At 43.7% G+C, this 19506-nt stretch overlaps 3 protein-coding genes across 3 annotated transcripts; 2 read left to right on the top strand and 1 right to left on the bottom strand.

Annotated features, from left to right (window-relative positions):
- The first annotated feature begins 2444 nt into the window (after nucleotides 1-2444).
- On the top strand, nucleotides 2445-7098 carry LSM5 (LSM5 homolog, U6 small nuclear RNA and mRNA degradation associated). Its single transcript, XM_017807376.1, has 5 exons — nucleotides 2445-2552; nucleotides 2973-3068; nucleotides 3301-3328; nucleotides 3918-3990; nucleotides 5723-7098. Exons 1-5 carry the CDS (start codon nucleotides 2507-2509, stop codon nucleotides 5753-5755), a joined length of 276 nt encoding a protein of 91 aa, XP_017662865.1. The 5' UTR covers nucleotides 2445-2506; the 3' UTR covers nucleotides 5756-7098.
- Nucleotides 7099-8067: 969 nt separating this feature from the next.
- Nucleotides 8068-13712, bottom strand: LOC108493684 (AT-rich interactive domain-containing protein 4B-like). Its single transcript, XM_017807374.1, has 7 exons — nucleotides 13556-13712; nucleotides 13121-13412; nucleotides 11881-11991; nucleotides 11044-11133; nucleotides 10433-10573; nucleotides 8956-9007; nucleotides 8068-8247 (listed from the first exon to the last, which is right to left on the bottom strand). Exons 1-7 carry the CDS (start codon nucleotides 13568-13570, stop codon nucleotides 8238-8240), a joined length of 711 nt encoding a protein of 236 aa, XP_017662863.1. The 5' UTR covers nucleotides 13571-13712; the 3' UTR covers nucleotides 8068-8237.
- Nucleotides 13713-15787: 2075 nt separating this feature from the next.
- Nucleotides 15788-18821, top strand: LOC108493683 (uncharacterized RING finger protein C16G5.03-like). Its single transcript, XM_017807373.1, has 2 exons — nucleotides 15788-16920; nucleotides 18224-18821. The coding sequence occupies exons 1-2, from the start codon at nucleotides 16218-16220 to the stop codon at nucleotides 18253-18255; spliced, it is 735 nt and encodes a 244-aa protein (XP_017662862.1). The 5' UTR covers nucleotides 15788-16217; the 3' UTR covers nucleotides 18256-18821.
- Nucleotides 18822-19506: the final 685 nt, after the last annotated feature.

The following is a 19506-nucleotide window of genomic DNA, read 5'->3' as shown; positions in this document are numbered from 1 at the left end:
TGCTTGACAGTGAGACCATGGAGATGTTTTTTGAAGTGATTGAAATCTTCCAACATCACCTGATTTCTTGCTATTTAAAAAAAAAAAAAAGGATCCAAGTCCTTTTTCTGAATAGCTCAGTGGGGGAGCCATTCTCTAGGGGTGAGATGAAACCAAGAGTTTAACGTGGGCCCTAAATAAGATGGTTGTAAAGTCTTTCTCTCACATTCCTCCCCTTGACTTCCAGAATCAAGCTCCAGAAAAGCAAGGTTATGCTGTGTGCGTACCGAGGGCACTACTGATTTTGACTGAGTAAGTGTTGTGAGACGAAGGGAAGTGGTGACTCATCTCAGCTTAGGAAACACTGGTTACCCGACAGTAGCAGCGCATAAAAGGTTCATTATTTGTATTAAAAAGTCCATGCTACACACCACAGGGCAAGATTTTGTGGAAGCATAAAGTGGTTTTACTTTGCAACACTCCTAAGCAGAACAATTTGACTCGTGCCTTCTCTCCTACTTGCTTGCAAGAACCAGGACCTGTGTAAGTGGTCTAGGCAGCATCACTCATATGCAACACTTGATTTTAAGCAAGTGAACTGCCTTGTGTCAATGCTTTATGTTTCTCATTGCTATAGGCTCTTTTGCTCGTGAACTAACAGGAAAGGGAGCAACACAGAGTATGCTGCAGCTTTGTTGCCAGCCTCCTGTTTTCAGGATAGAGAGTCCTCTGCTGATGAGCCATCTGCACTGTGGTTTTACCAGAGTGCAGAAACCGATCTTACCAGGAACACTACATTCCTTAATTTCAGTGCTGATAATTGTGTGTTTGGTTGTCAGTAGAAGCCACTGAACAGAACTTCCTAAAGACTTCTGTGATCTGTATCTCTCAGTGTGGGATGCTGTCCAGCTTGAAATGCAGCACATGAAAGGCAATACAGCAGGATGCATCCCTTCAACACCCTGCATTGTTCAGGCACACATTTCATAGCTGAATCTATTTTGTTGGTGTGTTCCTACAAGAAGGATGCCTCCCGCCAGACCAGGCATGATTAGTTATCAGCTGCATATCTGAGAGGTCTCCACTTGATGGGAGTATTCCTGATTTAAGCAGTAACCTTTTTGTTAGGGATAAAATTGGTTCCTATCTGTGTCTTGGACATTCTTTCTGAAATTTATGTACAGGGATTTTCCTGGCACCAAGGACAGCAGATTTGTTCAGACCTGCTTGCTGTAAATGAATATTCTTTATAAATTGCCAAAAAGAAAGTATGTTGATATATTTGATGTGCAGAATATGAAGAATTGAGAAGCAGCATTTTCTTTCTGGAAGAAATCAAACATGAGGAAGAAAGGTTTGGGAACGTTAACTGTTTTTTGCTCTGGTGTTGGAAGAACAAAATACCGCTAGATGTTAATGAATTATCTCAACAGGGACAGAAAAAGGTGGTAAGAGAGACAGAGGAGAGGGGGGAAAGGAGGAAGACTGAGGAAGGAAGAAAGGGAAGGAAGGAAAGGAGAGAACAGAGTGGAGAAAGGAGCCTATATGCTGGGTTTGGGAGGCTTGAGGTGTGCCCAGCTTGCTCCCTGTGACCAAGAGGTGCTCTCTCTCCTGCGATACGGTGGCCTTTGCTCACTGCTACTCCCAGCGCAGGTTCACAGCACAATCTGCAAAGAGCAGCTGTTGATTCACACCAGAATCAGCTCTTTCTAATGCATATTGGCACTCCGGTGTTAGGAATTCAATGAAAAATTCCCCGAGGGAACTCGGAAGGAACAAGTGTCAAAGGAACATGTGTCAAAGGCACAAGCTGGAAGAACAGTCGGCTGCTACAGGAAGGGAATGTAAAGAGTAGAGAAAGGTAACAATCAGGAGGTGCGGTAACCTGTGAAATGCTCTGCCTCCCACAAAACCAGGCAGTGTTACAAACCCAGCATGACTCTGCAGCTGTGTCTGAGAGGAGACAGACTCAAGCTGCACCAGGGGAGATTTAGATGGGACATTAGTAGGAATTTCTTCACAGAAAGGGTGACGAGACATAGGAATGGGCTGCCCGGGGAGGTGGTGGAGTCACCATCCCTGAAGTGTTTGAGGGAAGACTGGATGTGGCACTTGGTGGTCGACATGGCGATGTTCGGTCACAGGTTGGACTCGATGAACCCAGAGGTCTCCTCCAACCTGACTGATCCCGCGATTCTGTAATAGCTGTGATACACAGCGCACAAAACGCTCCCCGCATTCTGCACAGCCCGCGGTCGCGATAGCTCCCTGGGGACACCCTGGCACCGGCGGGGCCAGCAGGAGGAGATAGAACGGGGGGAAAGGCGGTTTTCCTCCAAGTCTCTACACAGAGGAACAGCAAGAGCCACTGTCGGGACACGCATGTGTCGCGACTGGCCAGCGGCGGGCGGGGCGGAGCGGGGTGCGGAGCGACCTCTCTGCCATCCGCTCGCCGGGGCTGCCGAGCTGGCAGGCAGCCCGTCACGTGTGCGGGCGGTGGCAGCGATTGGTCAGGCCTGGCTCCGACATGGCGGCGGGCGCGGTGTCTAACCCGTCCCAGCTCCTGCCGCTCGGTACCGGGGGGCCCGGCGGGTTCCGCCCGGGGCTGGGGTCCCTCTGCTGGCGGGGACGGGAGGCTGAGGGGCCCTCTGCGTGTCCTGAGCGGCGCTGCCGCCTGGCGGGAAGCGGGAGGGCAGGAGCGCGCCCCACGTGGGGCGGCGGGTCCCGCGCGCGCCCCGGCGGCATTTTGGAGGGGTGTGGGAGGGCGGGCGGAGTAGAGAGGGAGTGGGGGCGTTGGGGGGGGGTGTTGGGCATCTGTGAGTGTGGGGCTGAGGGAGGGAGTGTGTGGTGGGCGTGGGTGTGAGGGTGTGGGGGGGCTGATGTGTAGGGGGATGTGTCCGTGTCCGTGTCCGTGTGTCTGTAAATAACAACAAACAAGTTGTAAGGCGCAAGAGGGTGCTTTGTACAACATACATTTCCCCGTGTGGTTACAGAGCTTGTGGACAAGTGCATAGGGTCACGCATTCACATCGTGATGAAGAGCGACAAAGAAATTGTCGGGACACTTCTGGGATTCGATGACTTCGTCAGTATCCTTCGATGGGAGTTCAGGGCTGCCCACTTCAGTCCTTTGGCTCAATTCGTTTATTGCTTGTGAGAATTTTGAGTTCACTGGGTAGAACCTTTTTATATGGATCAGTTGTATTATTCTGATATTTTCAACTTTCAGGTAAAATCACGGTATGGTATACACTGAAAATAGCATTAAATGTTTTTGATATAAAACTTTGGGCCTTGTTTTCTTTGAAACTGGATTTTCAGATATGGTGTTGGAAGATGTCACAGAATTGTAAGTATTACTCTTTTTGCTATTTAATGTTCGGTTTGCTGAGGCAAAATACAGTATAAGATCTGTAAGCAAAATATTATATTTTTGGAATACTTGCCAGCTAACCAGTTTTTCCTTGGACTGAAACTAGAGTAGGGTGATCTGTTCAGGACAGCCACGCCATAGAGTAGCTATTGCATGATTTACAGTTGTAATGCGGTTCCTGAGTTGTGATCGTAATTTTGATTGTGTTGAACTTTCCATTTCCGTCTCCTTAAGGCCTAGGCAGAGATTAAAAAAGGTAGGAAACTAAAGGATAAGTGTTTATTACTTTGTTATGCCATGTTGATATGTGGTATTCAAGAAATTGCCAAGCTTTAGAGGGTGAACACACATCTTCATGTACTGAGTAGAAGAGATCGTTTTTAGAGGGCAGGTAGCTTTCTTCACCCAGGTGGTCCCTTTATTAAGATCACACTGCAGTGTGGCTGATTTGTTTGTTAGTTCCAACAAGGAACTAACACAGAGATTTCTGTCAGTTCTGTGGTCAAAACTGGAGCTGTTGTCCCTGGTTCTGCGTTCTCACTTGCTGTTTCTAATCCTCCTTCAGTGAGATTACACCTGAGGGCAGAAGAATCACCAAGCTAGACCAGATTCTGCTAAATGGAAATAACATAACAATGGTAAGTGATCATTGCTCATGTGTTGATTTTCTGTACCTGTAAATCAGCAGTTGAGTTTCACTACTCTAAACTGAGCTTTCCAGACAGTTCCATTGCATCAGGAATTTTCAAGTACCTTCTGGGTCATCTTTGTTTATGAATTATGTTGGAAAACTGACCTTACTGCCTTACTTGTTACATGCTGTGGTTTACAAAAGAATAATGCAAAGACCATGGCTCTAGTTTTGTTTTTGTGATTGTTTTTCTGGTCTTCATGCAAGGAGTCGCTGATTTTATTAGAACTATGGAATTCTTAAGGTTGGAAAAGATCTCCAAGATTGTAGAATCCAACCTTTGACCGAACACCACCATGCCAACTAAAGTGTCATGTCCAGTTGTTTCTTGCACACTTGCAGGGATAGTGTCTCCACCACTTCCCTGGGCAGTACATTCCAATGCCTGACAACCTTTCCAATGAAGAAATGCTTCCTGATATCCATCCCAAGCCTCCTCTGATGCAGCTTGTCCTGTCACTAGTTGCCTAGGAGAAGAAGCTAACCCCCACCTGGCTACAGCCTTCTTTTAAGTAGTTATAGGCCAGCTCTTCCAGGGGCTTTTAGCTCTGGAGTGTTTGCTTGTGCACATGGGTCAGACATTCCTGTGTGTACATGTGTGTTTGCAGCAGTTTGGATGCTGACAAGCTCATTGAGTCATTTGGTGATCATGATACCATGAGAGCTACACCTTTATGTGCTCTGCCAAAAAATCTGGAGGTGTGTTGGATTATACCAAATCAAAAGCACTAGGATTTTTAGTTTGTCATGTGCTGATGTGTGTAGATTAGTACTGAAACAGCAATTAAATGTTGTGATTATGCATCCCTGAGTTGAATTCTGCAGCTTCTTAGATGCACACAGGCAGACCCGAGCAGGTCTTTTGCTTGTCTGCATAGATGGCCACAAAGCCCAGACTTTGGACACGAGTGTATTCCTAATTTTGTAGGAAGAGGAAGGCTAACTTGAGTCTAAGTTGGTTCTGTATGAGTGAGAAATTATCTCCATTTTTATTGTTTTACCTGCCTTGCACCTCTGCACTTTGTGTCTGAGCAAATGCCATTCTTGACTTAATTTTGAAGCCTTTTTCCGCTTTGGTTTTTGTTCTGCATCCTTACAGGACAGCACATGTTCTGACTCCTCATATGGGGTGAAATTCCTACCATCCATTTAGGCTGGTGGTGTACTGCCTGTGAAGCAGAAGCTGGTGATTCTTAGAGTGCAAATTTTCAGCAAGACATAGATACATTTCTACATTAGATCTTGGGTCTCTTTTGGGGACACATCTTCCCATATCAGAAAGTCTGTGCTTTGGAATCTTTCTTATTTTGGTCCCAAAAACAGTGAAGCTCTTTCTCTTTAGAAATGCTCAACTGATTATGACAAAGATAAGGAATGGTTATTTTTTTTCCCATGTTTTTGCTTTTATATTTCTTCTTCTGTTGTTCAGTTCTTTGCTTCTTTCACAAGAAAATGCTCTGCTGACTTACTTCCTGCTGCCTTTTTGGTATGTTTGTCTCTTGCCATAACTGACTTCCTCTTTTGTGAGAGGAAGGTAATACTGAGTCTAAAAAACACTTGTGGTCTGCCATGAAGTCTCCATCTACTAAAATGCTTGTTGTAAAGCAAGAGCTGTCATGTATGAGTTTGTAAAGATCAACTCTATGGCACTAATACAAAAATGTCCTATTCTTTTATAGCTGGTTCCTGGAGGAGAAGGACCTGAAGTATAAAGTGATGCGGTTGTCATCTGTGAAGACATGTTATTCATATATATTTTATATGTGTATGTGTAAAATCTAAATAGAGATTTTGGGATAGAGGTGTGTTTTGGTGTGGATTGTCTGTTTGCTGTGTTTATACACTTAACATTTTACAATAGACAAGGATTTTCTCTTCAGGAAAGGTACTGATGGCAATGTTGACTTTGTAAGTTGAAATCATGACTTTCTTGTAAAGATACATGAACCTCTTTTGAATAAAAGGCTTTCTTTTTGTTAGTTACTGTGTTCTCTTATGTAAGTGCACAAGTTGGATAATTTTATAACTAGTTGATGGAATAGAAAAATTACTGTTAGATTTCAGTTGCCATCAGTCTTCAGTTTTTTTACATCTGTCGCATTTGTTTTTGGACCAAGTCTATATAATACACAAGTCATGAGCCAGAAGTAGCTGTTCTTTGGCACACAGGCAGACACTGAGCTGGATGTTTTGTTTAAAGACTGCTTTGGGCTATGTCACTGGAAACTATGTGGCAGCTGCTGTAGAATTCTGAAAGCCCTTCAAACAGTGCATCCATTTGATGCTCACCAGCTGGCCTTGGGGTTCAGCTCTCTTGGACCTCTTTTACCTGGTGGATACACTTCCCTATGGCAGTTGGCAAGTGAGAACAGACAGACCAGACCTAATTCATGTTCAGGGGGTAAAAAACCCAAAGGCTGGTGCTAAAACTTCTCATTGATGTCAGTGGTGACTCTGCTTTCACCACTCACTGATGCTCTGTATACTCAAATTGGGAGCTGCCTGTACCTGCTTGCATAGTTCAGAGCACTCGTTTTAAAATAAATGGGTTTTTTTGGCTGCATCTGTTCTCCTGTGAGGTAAAAACTTGACAGATATTGCAAGCTACTGTTTTAGGACAATTTCTGTAAAGTGAGGAACTGCTGTTTTGTCACAATGCCATGCTGCCACTGCAGCTTATGCTTCCATAGTACACCTCTCAACTGGCTTCCATGTGTAAATGTCTTTGGAGAGTAGTCACAGGTCTTACTGTAGACAAGGAGGGGCACAGCGTGGGCTCACACAGAGAGGATGTACTTTACCTTCCCATCAGCAGAAGGAAGAAGAGTTGAAGAAAGGGGCTCATGAGCAAGAGACAGCAAGGAAGCTGCTTGGAGATCTTTCTGCCTTGCTTCAGCTGACAGAAACACTGCCTTCTGCTAACTGGGCCTGAGCTCACAAAGCAGTGAGAACTTCTCGCTGTAACCTGTTAAAGGGGAGAGAGAGTCCCTCCCCTATCCCAGGGAGTGTGCGACTTCTGGCTCATGTGTTCTGAATAAATGATCTGCAATTGCAATGTTTAGATTGTGTGGTGACAATCTCTACCATTTACTCCTTGAACAGATTTTTCTTTTCTATTGCCATTTCATTCTCCAGCCTTTTCTAAATACATATATTAAAAAAATGTATTTTTTTAAACTTACATTTGGTTGAAACATCATCTGCTAGTGTTTGCCTCAAACATTTTCTTTCCTAGAAACAAGTTGAGTCTTCTCATTAGAACACTGGAAAGATTTCTAGCCAGTGCAGCACTACGGTGTTGGGATTTTGTTGAATAAGATTCTGCGTATGTTCCAGTGTGTGCAGATCTCGACTGGTTTGCTTGGCATTCATTATTCCTGTAGCCTTTTGCTTTGGAAGTGTGGTAGTGAGCTTGTCAATTTAATAAGTGAGTGCTGGTGCTTTTTGTTCTTCCTCCGTTAGAAATCAAGTGCTTATTCAAACTGCACTGTCCTGTAGAAGTTGTGACACTGGTGTTCTCCAGAATGCTATTGAGAGTGCAACTACAAGTAGGTAACTTGAAAGAAGAACCTTAGGCTTTAAAAAGATAGAAAAGGTAATGATGCTTAAAGTTTAGAGCAGGGTAGTCATCAAGTTAAAATAACTTAATGGTTGTCTCACACATGGTGCTGGTTTTTTTCTGGTTTTTGTTTGTTTTGTTTTCTGTTTTTCTTTAGGATGGCACTGGCTGCAGTGGTCTTTAGTTCTACTACCTGTCTATCTGTCTTAGTGCGCAGAAGGTTCCTTTCTGCCTACTGTTTCAGTTTACTTGCTGTTCAGTCTGGGTGTAAATATCCTCTCTTTTTCCTGTAACCTCACTGAAATTATTAAAACGGCTCCCACCAGCCCTGGATCACTGGTAATTCTTAACACAGTCAGCACTTCCAAAGCTTATCATCATTTGTGATTTACCAGTCTCATCAGTAATGTGTCATTTTTCAGGTATAACAGTATTTTGGTTAACAACTACAGTCAGACACGATGTAGGCAGAGAACAAGTTTTATTCTAGTTTCAGTTGCACCGAATCTGAACTTGAGGCAGTTGATGTAAGGAGTCAGTGAATATCTTCAGGATATTTTCAAACTACCATAGTGAAAAAGAATCAAAATTCAGCTTTGCTTTGACTGGTGCTACATTAATGATGGTCTACATTTTTACTTCTTGCTGAAAAAGAGAATGGGTTTGAATTAATCACTTACCAACCGATTCTGCAGCTTAATGTTATTTTCATGAGGATACTACTGTTGCTTAATCAAACTGTTAAAATCAGGGATTCACAAATTATGACATTTTCGTTTAGACGCCTTGGCTTACATTTGTACAATATGTTGCATAACTCCATTTTCTACAGAACCTAATATATATTTTAGAGCTTTTTTCTATAAGCTTTTATGAGCTCACACCTCTCTCTTCAAGCCTTCTCCTTGAAACTCATCATAAAATAAGCATTACAAATGAAGTATTTGTTGCTTTAACAGGAAGACAAACAGTTACAAGAAAACACAAAAATATACCTGTTTAATCCATTATGAAGAAATACACATTTTAAACAGGCTGAATGCAATCCTCATACCTTAAAACTTAATAGTTTGTTAGACATTTTCTTTCTTTTTTTAATCATGTAATTTATAAAAATTAGAAAGTCCCGTTTTATTGAAAAATGGCAAAGTATTGTAGTTGCATTCCAATTAATGGATTCTTAAAACCCAGAGTATCCTTTTTAAATCTAATTCAAACTCGTAAACATTAGTATTTTTTTGTTTGTTTGTTTGCTTGATTATTTTAATGAATATTTGGTTTTCAGGACTGATTAAAAAGAGTGTCCCTCAGCAGCCACTGCGTGTGAAGTGCTTTGTCAAGTCCTGCTGTTACCTGCACTCCCCTGACATTCCATCTGGTGAGGAACTTGACATGGCAACAGCCCCTGCAAACGAAGAAGAAAACACAGGCTATAAGCATTTATAAATAAGCAGTTAGAATCTTTTCCTATTCAACAAGCATTGGTATATTTTTGTGGTGTAGGAAAGGTACTTCCCATTTCAGTGCCCCTACTAAGATTCTCCCAAACCATGGAACACTCTCTCACACTCCCCCTCCTTCTCCCTGCTGCAGCAGATTGGAGAGGAGAATTGGAGGCAAAAAAATCAAGGATCACGGGTTGAGATAAGAAAAATTTACTGGAAACAGCAATAAGAAAACTAATGGTAATAGCAACAATACTAGTGACAGAGGGTATAAGAAAATAAACGACTCACATGGGAAAAAAACTCAATAATATGCAATACTAGACAGCTCCCCTTGCTGCATTTTCTCAAGTGGACTGAACCCCTTCTCCCTGGAAGAGAATCCCTTTCCCTCCCCCAGCAATGACATGAGGTGGTATAGCATAGCCTGGCCATGCCCCCTCCTGGCTACTGCAAAAATTAACGCTGTCCTGGCTAGAACCAGGACATATATACTGACTCCAGCATCTAATGCCTAGTGATGGAAAAGCAAAAAAGTCTTTTTTCCCTAATTTTGGTGTTGATTGCCCTTGCAGCCCTGGTTCATTAGCCATGCAGATCAAGGGCCCAGCCAGATGACAACAGAGCTTATTCCTGGCCCACCAGCATGTCAGCTGTTCTTTTTCTTTCCTCAGGGAGTCGGCATAGGTGGGGCCTTGTCTCAGCATTGAATCTGCACATACACAGTGCTCTGGCAAGCAAGCAGCAACTGCGGTTCCTGTGTGATGGTTGCAGCCATAAAATCTTACTACACATGGCATTTCAGTCTTTCTTCCTATTCTCAGTGAACTCTTAAAACACACATGTGAACAAGACATGGAGAAAATTATCCTTTTAACACTCCTAGCAGTAGGCACACTAGAACATTCCCTACAGCAATAGGTGTGGCAGCTTCAGAGAAATGAGACATTTAATTTATTGTCTCCCTTAAACTCATGAAATAAATTCCCTATCCTAGGGGGAAAGCACTAACTAAGCACACAGGCAATACTACAGTAAACTTATCTGTAACTTGAAGAAAATTTAGAAGTTATTAATAATGTTAGTTACTTTGTTCACTGCTTAGAAAAGTTTATTTCCTGTATATTGTTTCCTATATAAAGTAGCTCTGCCTTAACAGAACTAACTAGATTGACTGCTTGTAAATGTTTTTCTCCTTACATTATCACTAAGTGTCTGACCCAGACCTTCTAAAGGTCATAAAATGACTGTATACAGTGTTTTCAGAAAAAAAACAAGCATAAATACACTCATCTCCCAAAAGATTATACAACCCTTGTTAACACCTTAATAACATGACATGCAATTTGGCCCTCTAAAAGTAGATTTTAGTTCCCAGTACTTACTTTCCTGCTGTTTCTTTAGGCGCTTTCTCCGATCGATGGCAGCCACCTCAGCTTTCAACAACAGGTAACGTTTCCGAATTTCCTGCATTTTTGCTTGGAGAAGTGCTATGCGCTCATCACTGGTCAAATTTTCCAAGTCATCTGAAAGTTAAACAATCTCTGTTAATTATTGCATTGCAGCATTTCTCAAACCTGAATTTTGGAGAAATGGGAAGTACTCAAATCCTAGTGATCTGCTTTCAGGTAGCAGGCAGCAAAGCTGAGAAACACAGCAACAGCTGCTGTTTTTTATCACAAGCTTGTGTACCCGTAGCTGACTGACACAAACACACTGAAAGTTCTTCTTACGAGAAGGAGGAAACATGTCCAAGTTCACTAAGGCAAAATGGAAAGGGAAAAAGTTACAAATCAATCAGCTGAGAGTCTGAACAAGAACTAGAGAATGAGGAGTAAAGCAGCAAGAAAAACACCCAGGATTTATCGCAGAACTAAGCAAACTGAGGATGGAATAATTTTAGTGAGAAAAAAAAAACCCAAACAAGAAAATTCAAAAAGCCTTGTTATGTTATGTCACAAGGCCACACTAGCAATGTTTTGAAAATGATACTTACACACTTGAAAACTCCATTTGCAAACTTTGGGCAAACAATTATCCTGTTCTTTAAAATCAGACTCCCTCTCTCTATTTTGTCCACATTTGCCTGTGGGAAGATAGATCATTACAAAAACAAAGCAACTTTCCCACCCAACCCAAAGCTTACCAGGAGCTGTCTCACTCTAAAATGACAGAATCCATCCTGGTCTGGCAGCTTGGCACACAGCTCTCTGCACCACTGGTGCCCAAGTACAGCACCACAAACCAGGTCTGTGATGGGGCCCCTCTAATTCTGGAATGCTGGGAAAGGGAAACCTTTCACTGGAAGTACTGCCTGGTTAGTTGCTGTGCAGGTAGACTCAGAGCTGTTCTGTGGATCAATGGGAACCAAAATCCTACAGAGCTAGAGGGTGGATGAAAGTACCTGACTGTGTCTCCACAATCCATCCTGAAAACTGTATATTGCTGAAAGCATGTGTGCAAGAACATAAGGACATGGGGTAAGGACACACTTCTTGGAAGGAAACTCTTGAATACAATCCAACTGCCCAAGGTTCATATAGACAGAGTGCACTCTACTCTCCAAGTGTATCATGGCAGCAGCACACTTTCTGCCTTAGAACCACTGCTATAAACAAATTGCCTGCATCAGAAAAAGCAAAGACACAGTGCAATGTGTTCCATGTGGGTGCCAAATTTATCCACATCTTCTTGCTTATGGGGCTATACTTTTTAAAAAAGGCTTTGAACAACTGATTACTACATCATCTGATTCACTTTTTTTACTATTCATTTCAAACAAATGGCACAGTACTTTCACACATTTCATTTCACACTGAGCTGCTGTACTTACTACTTTTACTCTTCTTTTGGTTGCTCACAGATGTTTTGAGGCTTGTTTTCTGCTTTTTTGAGGAGCCGTCTCTTTCCTGAGCATCTTGAAGGATTTTTTGGTCTCTAAACACTATAATGATGGGCAAAAAACCCCCACAAAAACCCCACAAAAAGTAGAAAGAAACAGAAATAATAAAAAAAAATGCTTGCAGTTCTGTGTGTTTTTCTCCAAGTCTATACATCTATAATTAACAAAGCAATAGAGATATATTTATTGAGGGCTACCTATTGACCTCTTTTAAACCCTTGCCTTTGTTTAAGGAAATGCATTTTGTTGCATTCTTTCAAAAGAAGGGTTCCAACAGAATGACGAAGATAACACACCTTAAGAGCATTTTGAGAAAATTCAGTTAATTGTTAACTGAAATTTGTTGCAATGAAGAAACCACTTCTGTCATCTCAGGATTATAGTCAGACATGTACTTTTTTCCTTAGTATTAATAATTTTTTAGGCACTACAACACAGTGAAAGTAGCTGTACTTTTGATGGTACTGCAAAAGAGCCAGTCACTTTCACAAAGAAAAGTTTTGTATCCAGCCTTGCCAACAGTTAAAAAGCAGGCAACAGTGTACTGACATCATGTGCACAACTGTTGGCTGTATTTATTATCCCCTGTTCTCTAGTTGTCTCAGGATCGATCTGAAAAATCACATCTGAATGTGAAACCCAGCTAGGGTCAAGGCTTGATATCGGGTTGGTTTTTTTTCTTCTATGGATTTTTATATGTATTAATGTATTTTTTTAGAACATTAACTTCAGAAGGTGCAAGTTTGAAATGATTGCCCAAGCATGCAATAACTGGCACTTTCTCTCTTCCAAATAAACAGCTTACAGAGAATCAAGAAACAGCATCTTCTACTTGTAAGCAGGGTACTCAAAATGTTTCTGTCTTGCTACAATGTATTACAGCTTGCTCTGGGCTATTCGTGTCAGGTCCAGTATAAGTGTCGTTCTTACACAGTTCTTTTCCTCATTGAAACCATCACAGTTCCTAACGAAAGGCCAAGAAACTTCCTGGCAGTATTTCATTTTCTAGATGACTATGCCATTTCCACACATTTGAAGTAGACAACAGGCTACTACTTCCTCCAAAAATTCACTTCCCGGCAGTGTGACCATAACAGAATGAAGATACATCAGCAGTGCTAAAATGAGAGTTGGTTAGTTTGAAGACAGCTCTGTTTACCCTTTCATTTACCGTTTTCAGCGTGCTCTGGCTCTGGTTGCTTACTACTACTGGAGCTGACACTGACATTGAAATCTGTTGTACAACTATTTCCCTCACACTGGAGATCTTGCAGCCCTGCTACAACACTCTGTGCCTTTACTGTGCCATCCGTTTCACTTCTGATGCTTTGTATCTCTTCTTGATTTGGTGGAAGACTCCCAGAGACGGTGACACTGGACTGGCTACTGGACTCCACTACAGTTACAGACAAAGGAGTATTTAGCACTGAATACTCCTCCTCCTTCTCTCTGTCAGTTTTATTCTGGGTGAAAGAACAGATTAAGAACTCTTCTCATTCAAGCAATTGTAAAATTGTAATCCTACAATTAATCACCTTTTACAATTATTGTAAACATCCAACCTGCAAAGGAAAGCTCTCATCTTTGTTTAAAAGATTACAAATACCTTCCTACAGTCCATGCTGAGACCTTTCAACTGAAGACAGGGACTTTGTCAACACTGAAACAAACTGGAAAAAAACCCAGCCAACCAAGTGCTGTAGGAGCAGTGGCAGTGCAGGATGCCAGGCTCAGTGGCCGTTGGGCAGTTGGGCAGCTCTGGGCCGTTGGGCAGTTTTGGGCTGTTGGGCAGTTGGGCAGTGTCCTGGCACAGGGGTTCCAGAGGTTCCATGATGCTGCAGGGGGAGTGGGCAAGAGGGTGGGGCAGGAGGAGTGCTGACACCTGTGGCAGAAGGAAAAGCTTCCTTGCAGCCCACTGCCCAAGGAACCTAACTTAGGCCTAAGTATCAGTTTTAAAAGAATGAATTTTGAAATAAATGCTCAGAAATAAAATGATAGGGACGCACGTATGGACTAGTCATAGGTTTGCTCTCCAGAGTCATCAGAAGGAGCTCTCAAATTTCACACATACACATACCCTCTGGAGCTGGCTCCCAGCACTGATGATGAAATGGATCCTTCTCACTTGTTTTCTATAAATTCATACGTAAATTTCATTAAAAAAAAAACCAACACCCCCCCTCCAAAAAAAAAAAAAAAAAAAAAAAAAAAAAAGGGAAAAAAGAAAAAAAAATTTCCCCTTCCCCCCCCCAAAAAAAAAAAAAAAAAAAAAGAAAAACGGAAAGAAGGAAAGAGAAGCTTCCCCTTCCCACTCCAAAGAGAAAAAGCAAAATCTTGATAAGAAAAGTTTTTGTCTTTAAAAGGCTGGGAAGCCACTTTTCCTGTCAAGTACTCATAAGCCTCCTGGCTGCCAGGGCACTGCTGACTCATATTCAACTTGCCATCAAACAGGACCCATAGGTCCCTTTCCATGGCACTGCTTTCTAGCCTCTCATTTCCCAGTCTGTACAAACATCCAGGGTTGTCTTGTCCCAGGTTTGGGGAGGTCTCTCTGCAAGGCCTCCCTGCCTTCAAAGGAGTCAACAACTCCTCCCAGTTTTGTGTCATCTGCAAACTTGCTCAGCACCCCTTTCAGTCCTGCATCCAAGCAATTTACAAAGATGTTGAAGAGCACTGGGCCGAGGATGGAGCCCTGCAGAACCCCACAAGTGACCAGCTGCCAGATGTCACCCCCTTCACTATTACCCTCTGTGATTGACCTGTGAGCCAATTGCTCACCCACCCCATGATGTGTTTATCCAGCTGTGTGCTGGACATTTTGTCCAGAAGGACACTACAAGAGACAATATCTGAAAACCAAAAATATTACGTCTACTGGCTTCCCTTGATAAACTAGGTGGGTTACTTTGTCATAAAAGGAAATCAGATTTCATTTGGGGGAAGTCCAAAAAGACGATGGCTGCTGCTCTGGATTCTTCCCCCTGCGCTAAAGGATCCTGTATTTCCTGTATTTCTGGAAACATCTTCACAGTTAAGGCATTCAAGCCCAGTTTATCTGAACTGTCTTAGAATGAGAGCTTCTAGGGTTCCTTCAAGGTCAATAAAGAAATTCAGGCTTGACACGTGAGAAGATGAGAAGACAAAACCAGTTTGTTCTCATGGATCCTGGGCTCTCTGGAATTGTGAGCAGGGTGCCTGTGGCCCTTACACACTACTCCAGGGAGGGCAGCAACTCCAGCTCCTTTCTGTGGATGTGGGGTCAGGATCCATCGCTGGTGCTTTTGAGGAGCATCAACACACTGGCTTCCAGAAGCATGGAGACTTGGCAAGCAGAGAAGGACCTGGCACTGTGGGCAAGTGCCAGTGGGAGTGGATGAGGTTGAACGAAAACACCCCTTTCTGCTTCTCCCTGCAGCAGGAACAAGATGCACAGGGGTGGGAGACTCTCACCCAGGGCTGGCCACCGACTGCCCAGGTGTTCCAAATCCTGGCTTTGCACAGGGAAAGGCAATGAGGAGAGGAGGCAATATCCAGCCACAGGCAGTCCATGCTGACTGGTCCCACCATGATCCTGCTCATAGGAGATCTTAGCAAGGTGACCAAGGCCACATGATGCAGATGGCTGAGGGAGAGCAACACGGAAATCAAGTAGCTGAAAACAAGAAATGGTATTTCCCTTTTTTTATTTCTGGCACTGTGCACCTGCAGAGGGGAATATTCCATGGTGACATCACTCAGTGGTGGAAGGTGACCTACTAAGCAGCAGATTGTGACGTCACTGGGGGATGGATTGTAACATCACATCTCTTTCTGATTATATCTGGGCTCTGGCAGAGCCTAAGCCAATCTGGTTCTAGCCTTGACTCCTGCAGAGTGAGAGTGTGAGGTCTGGAGCATCTAGTCAGACTTCTTCAAGTGCTGGGCGGTGTGTTGGGAGCTGCCTTTGGCAGCTGCCATTGCAGAGCCATCAGTAGTGTTTTCCCAGCCCTGCTTGGTTCAGGCAGCCTGGCGCTATAGGTAGCAGTGAAGGTCGGCTACCTTCAGTAGCTGTAAAGGGAAAACACCCCCCTGGGGTGGGGCAGATGATTGGATTCAGGGAACCAGGAGGGTGTCCTTCTTGAGAGAGCTGGGCATTTCTTTTTCCCCTTGCTGGGATAGTCAGGAGGGCTGTCACACAGTCACACAGTTCTCTCCTGCTCTGTGTGACGCCAACAACAGGGAGCATCTTCTGGTCCTCAGTTCTTCCCAGTGTGCTGCAGAGCACAAAAATGGCCATGGAGACAGCCTGGACCTGCCCCATCTGCCAGGACACTCGGAGGAGCAGGGCTTCTGTTCTGCCCTGTCGCCACCAGTTCTGCCTGAGCTGCATCCTGCAGTGGGCACAGAGAAATCCATCGTGCCCACTCTGCAGAACACCGATAGATGCTGTCAGGTTTTCTGAGCAGAGCAGATGGGACTCTCTTCTGTTTGTCATCACACATCCTGGAGAGTCACCACAGGCCAGCAGCCAGGCAAGACGAGCTTCTGGAGAGTCACCAGAGACTCCTGCAGTGGGGAAAAGAGGCCCCCAGTATCCTGGGGCATCCCCTTCATCTTCTCTGCAGGGGACAGTGTCCCCACCTGAGCAGGGGGCTGCAGGGCCAGAGCCCATGGGTGGCATTCTGCCCAAAGTGTGGGCAGAACTTTTCCAACGACAACAGCATCTCCTGGACCCTGTGCTGCCCTGGCTACGCCAGAGGCTTGAGGAAATTTACTGCAACTGGTGGTTGCCAGTACAGGTTGCTGAGAGCAGAATCCTGTCTGATCTCTGTGTCTATGGTCTACACGAGGAGACCTTGATCCTTAGGCTGCAGAACCACCTCAGAGGACGTGCAGCACCACTGGTTCGTGAGCTTATCAATGTTATTGTGAGCCAGTGCAGCGAGGAGGCTCAGAGGCTCCTTCACTCCCACACTGATGGAGGGGAAACAGGTAGGCCTGAGGCCAGTACCAGCTCCAGCAGCTCCAGGTCCAACAGCTTCCATAAGGGGATTTCTGTCAGTGGCACCACAGACTCTAATGTGGAGAAGGAAGCTTGCTATACCAGAGGCTGCCCTCCATGAGAGTCACAGCTTGCCCCCATCTATACCTGTTCCTGCAGAGCAGGACTAGCCCCAGGAGGAGCCAGGGCAGGCAGAGGCAGTAGCAGGTCCTTCTTCCCAGGGCTGCAGCCTCAGCCCCCCACTCCCGGCAAGGGCAGGGCCAGCTTGGCCACAGGGCCCTGGGCATACCGAAAAGAGGAGGGCCCCTGGCTCCCAGGGTCCTCAGGATCCTCCCCAGAGCAACAAGAGGCCAAGGCAGGGACCTGCCTGAGCCCTGCAGACCTGAGGGACCCTTGTCATCACTTCAGATGAAGTGGTGAAACCTGGGGCCAATGTCCATGGCACCTTCCAGAAGCTGCCTCAGTTTCCCAGGTCTGGCTTCCAGAAGGTGCCTGGTGAGGTCGCCACTGGGAGAGTGCCTCAGCACCAAGGATCTGAGAAAATGTATAAATGTCCAAGTCTCTCAGTAGCTGGGAGAGCTTGATATACTGAAACACAAGCCCATTTGAAAATTTAGTCCCAGATGCAACCTAGCTTGTTAAAAGGTAGTTTGGACCAAGAACCAAAAAGCTGTATGAAGAAAACAGGGTTTGGATACAGTTCTCAGTTCTTGCAACTGTAATTACTAATTAGAAATGCCACATACTGTGTGCTCGGACAGAATCCACTTCAAACGACATATTAATAATATTTAAATATATACAATTAGTAAATGTTCTAATTAATTAGTTAAATTAAATATTTACTTCTCAAACTAGCTGTAAGTTTCAGTATATATAATCTGTATACATAAATTATATCATTATAAATTTATAATTTTCATTATAAATTGAAATAATATTATAATTATTATAATAAAATTACTTTAACAAATATTTGTTTGGTTAATTAATTAAACATAATTAATTAATCTATTATAATATAGTATTTTTATATTAATATATAATAATATATTCCTGTATTAGTAACAAGTGACAATGTGCCCCATACCCACTCTAATACAGTGGTTGATCATTTTGTTACATTATACTAATTATTGATCAGCAAGGAGTCCACTGAGGTGGAAGAATGGGCAAGGATGAATAGTTTTTGAATGTTTTTTCCCTCCTCTCAGTGTTCATGCACATTTCCTCCCCTTCTCCTCCTCTGTGAACTGCACACCTATGGAAGATGTTTTTTTTATTTTGAAACAGGTGGGAGCTATGTTTCAAAGTGTGGCTTTTGATCATGATCTCTCTGGAGTCAGACTCCAGAGTCCCCTGGACACCTGATCCTAATTTTGAGGAATCCATCTACAGCATGGATCTATCCTGGAGCTGTTGTTCCCAGAAGTATGTAATAGCTTGGAGCGGTGTTTCAGAAGTCAAGCATCCCAGAGTCTCAGTTTAGCCATCTATCAGCCTCTGATGACCTAAAGTTCTCGAAGGGAACTGGCTCTGCTTTCCTGATTTTTTGCTGCACAATGGAGTTTTGGAAAATCTCGTGAACTTCAGTTCTTGCTGGAATTTCTTGTAAAGAAATATCAAGTTTCTCATGGGCTCACTCAACAAAGATGGAGCCATTCCAGACCTTCTCACAAGGAAACCAGCCATGAGAGTACTGCACATGTATGTGGAAAATCCATTTTCCTAAGTGATTACTTTCCTTGTCTAGTCTTACAGTAAAATTAGTCTGCTGAGAAACAATTGCTGTAACTGAATTGAAAGCCTGCTAGACAACACTCATTCTGAAATATAGATTTAATAAAGTCATATATGAAACCAAACATGAATACTGTCAGAGAGTCTTTATAATACTATTATATGTATTTTCTATTGGTAGGAGAAATTTCCGTGGTCTTTTTTCAATCCCCCAGTTACAAAGAAAGCAAAGTACAACTGAATGCTTTCAGGTCATGCAGAGAAACCCAGGGTGCCTGCTCTGCAGAAGACCAATAGAGACTTTCAGGTTTTCTCAGCAGGGTAAACAGGCCTATGTACAGTTTGCCATCAGCTTCCCTAGAGAGTTGCCAGAGACCACTCAGGCAGGGAGAACTCTTTCCTGCCTGGGTGAGAACTGCCCCTATCACCCTGTGGTGTCCCTTCCATCTTCTCCACAGGGGACAGAGTCCATGGGTGTCCCCCTGCCTGAGGTCTGGGCAGCACCTTTCCAACAACAGCAGCATCTCCTGGACCCTGTGCAGCCTTGACTGTGCCAGAGGCTGGAGGGAATGTACCGGGACCGATGGTGGCTGGTAGAGGCAGCAGAGAGCAGCATATGGCATGATCTCTGCATCTATGGTCTGGATGAGGACATCTTAGTCCTGAGACAGTAATAGCTTTGGCTACAGCCACTATTAAATCTTGAAAAAACTTTATGAAGTAAGACTCTTCATTTCCTATTAAATATAATAATGGCCAGTCTTCGCGAGCGAAGATTTGGGAAAGGTCATTAACCCTTCGAGCCTGCGCAGTGGATTTTTTTAGGTGAGACACAG

Source organism: Lepidothrix coronata, unplaced genomic scaffold, assembly GCF_001604755.1.
Source record: "Lepidothrix coronata isolate B3197 unplaced genomic scaffold, Lepidothrix_coronata-1.0 Scaffold18, whole genome shotgun sequence".
Classification (NCBI taxonomy): domain Eukaryota; kingdom Metazoa; phylum Chordata; class Aves; order Passeriformes; family Pipridae; genus Lepidothrix; species Lepidothrix coronata.
Note: the sequence above shows the minus strand (reverse complement) of the source record. Positions and strands in the feature narration are given on the sequence as shown.

Coding starts and splice junctions, on each gene's coding strand:
- LOC108493684 (XM_017807374.1), bottom strand. Junction 11,134..11,880: donor CCAAAAGAAGAGTAAAAGTA/GTAAGTACAGCA, acceptor ATCTTCCCACAG/GCAAATGTGGACAAAATAGA. Junction 9,008..10,432: donor CCTAAAGAAACAGCAGGAAA/GTAAGTACTGGG, acceptor CTTCGTTTGCAG/GGGCTGTTGCCATGTCAAGT.
- LSM5 (XM_017807376.1), top strand. CDS start 2,507: ATGGCGGCGGGCGCGGTGTCTAACCCGTCCCAGCTCCTGCCGCTCG. Junction 2,553..2,972: donor GTCCCAGCTCCTGCCGCTCG/GTACCGGGGGGC, acceptor GTGTGGTTACAG/AGCTTGTGGACAAGTGCATA. Junction 3,329..3,917: donor TTGGAAGATGTCACAGAATT/GTAAGTATTACT, acceptor ATCCTCCTTCAG/TGAGATTACACCTGAGGGCA.
- LOC108493683 (XM_017807373.1), top strand. CDS start 16,218: ATGGCCATGGAGACAGCCTGGACCTGCCCCATCTGCCAGGACACTCGG. Junction 16,921..18,223: donor CACTGATGGAGGGGAAACAG/GTAGGCCTGAGG, acceptor ATTTTGAAACAG/GTGGGAGCTATGTTTCAAAG.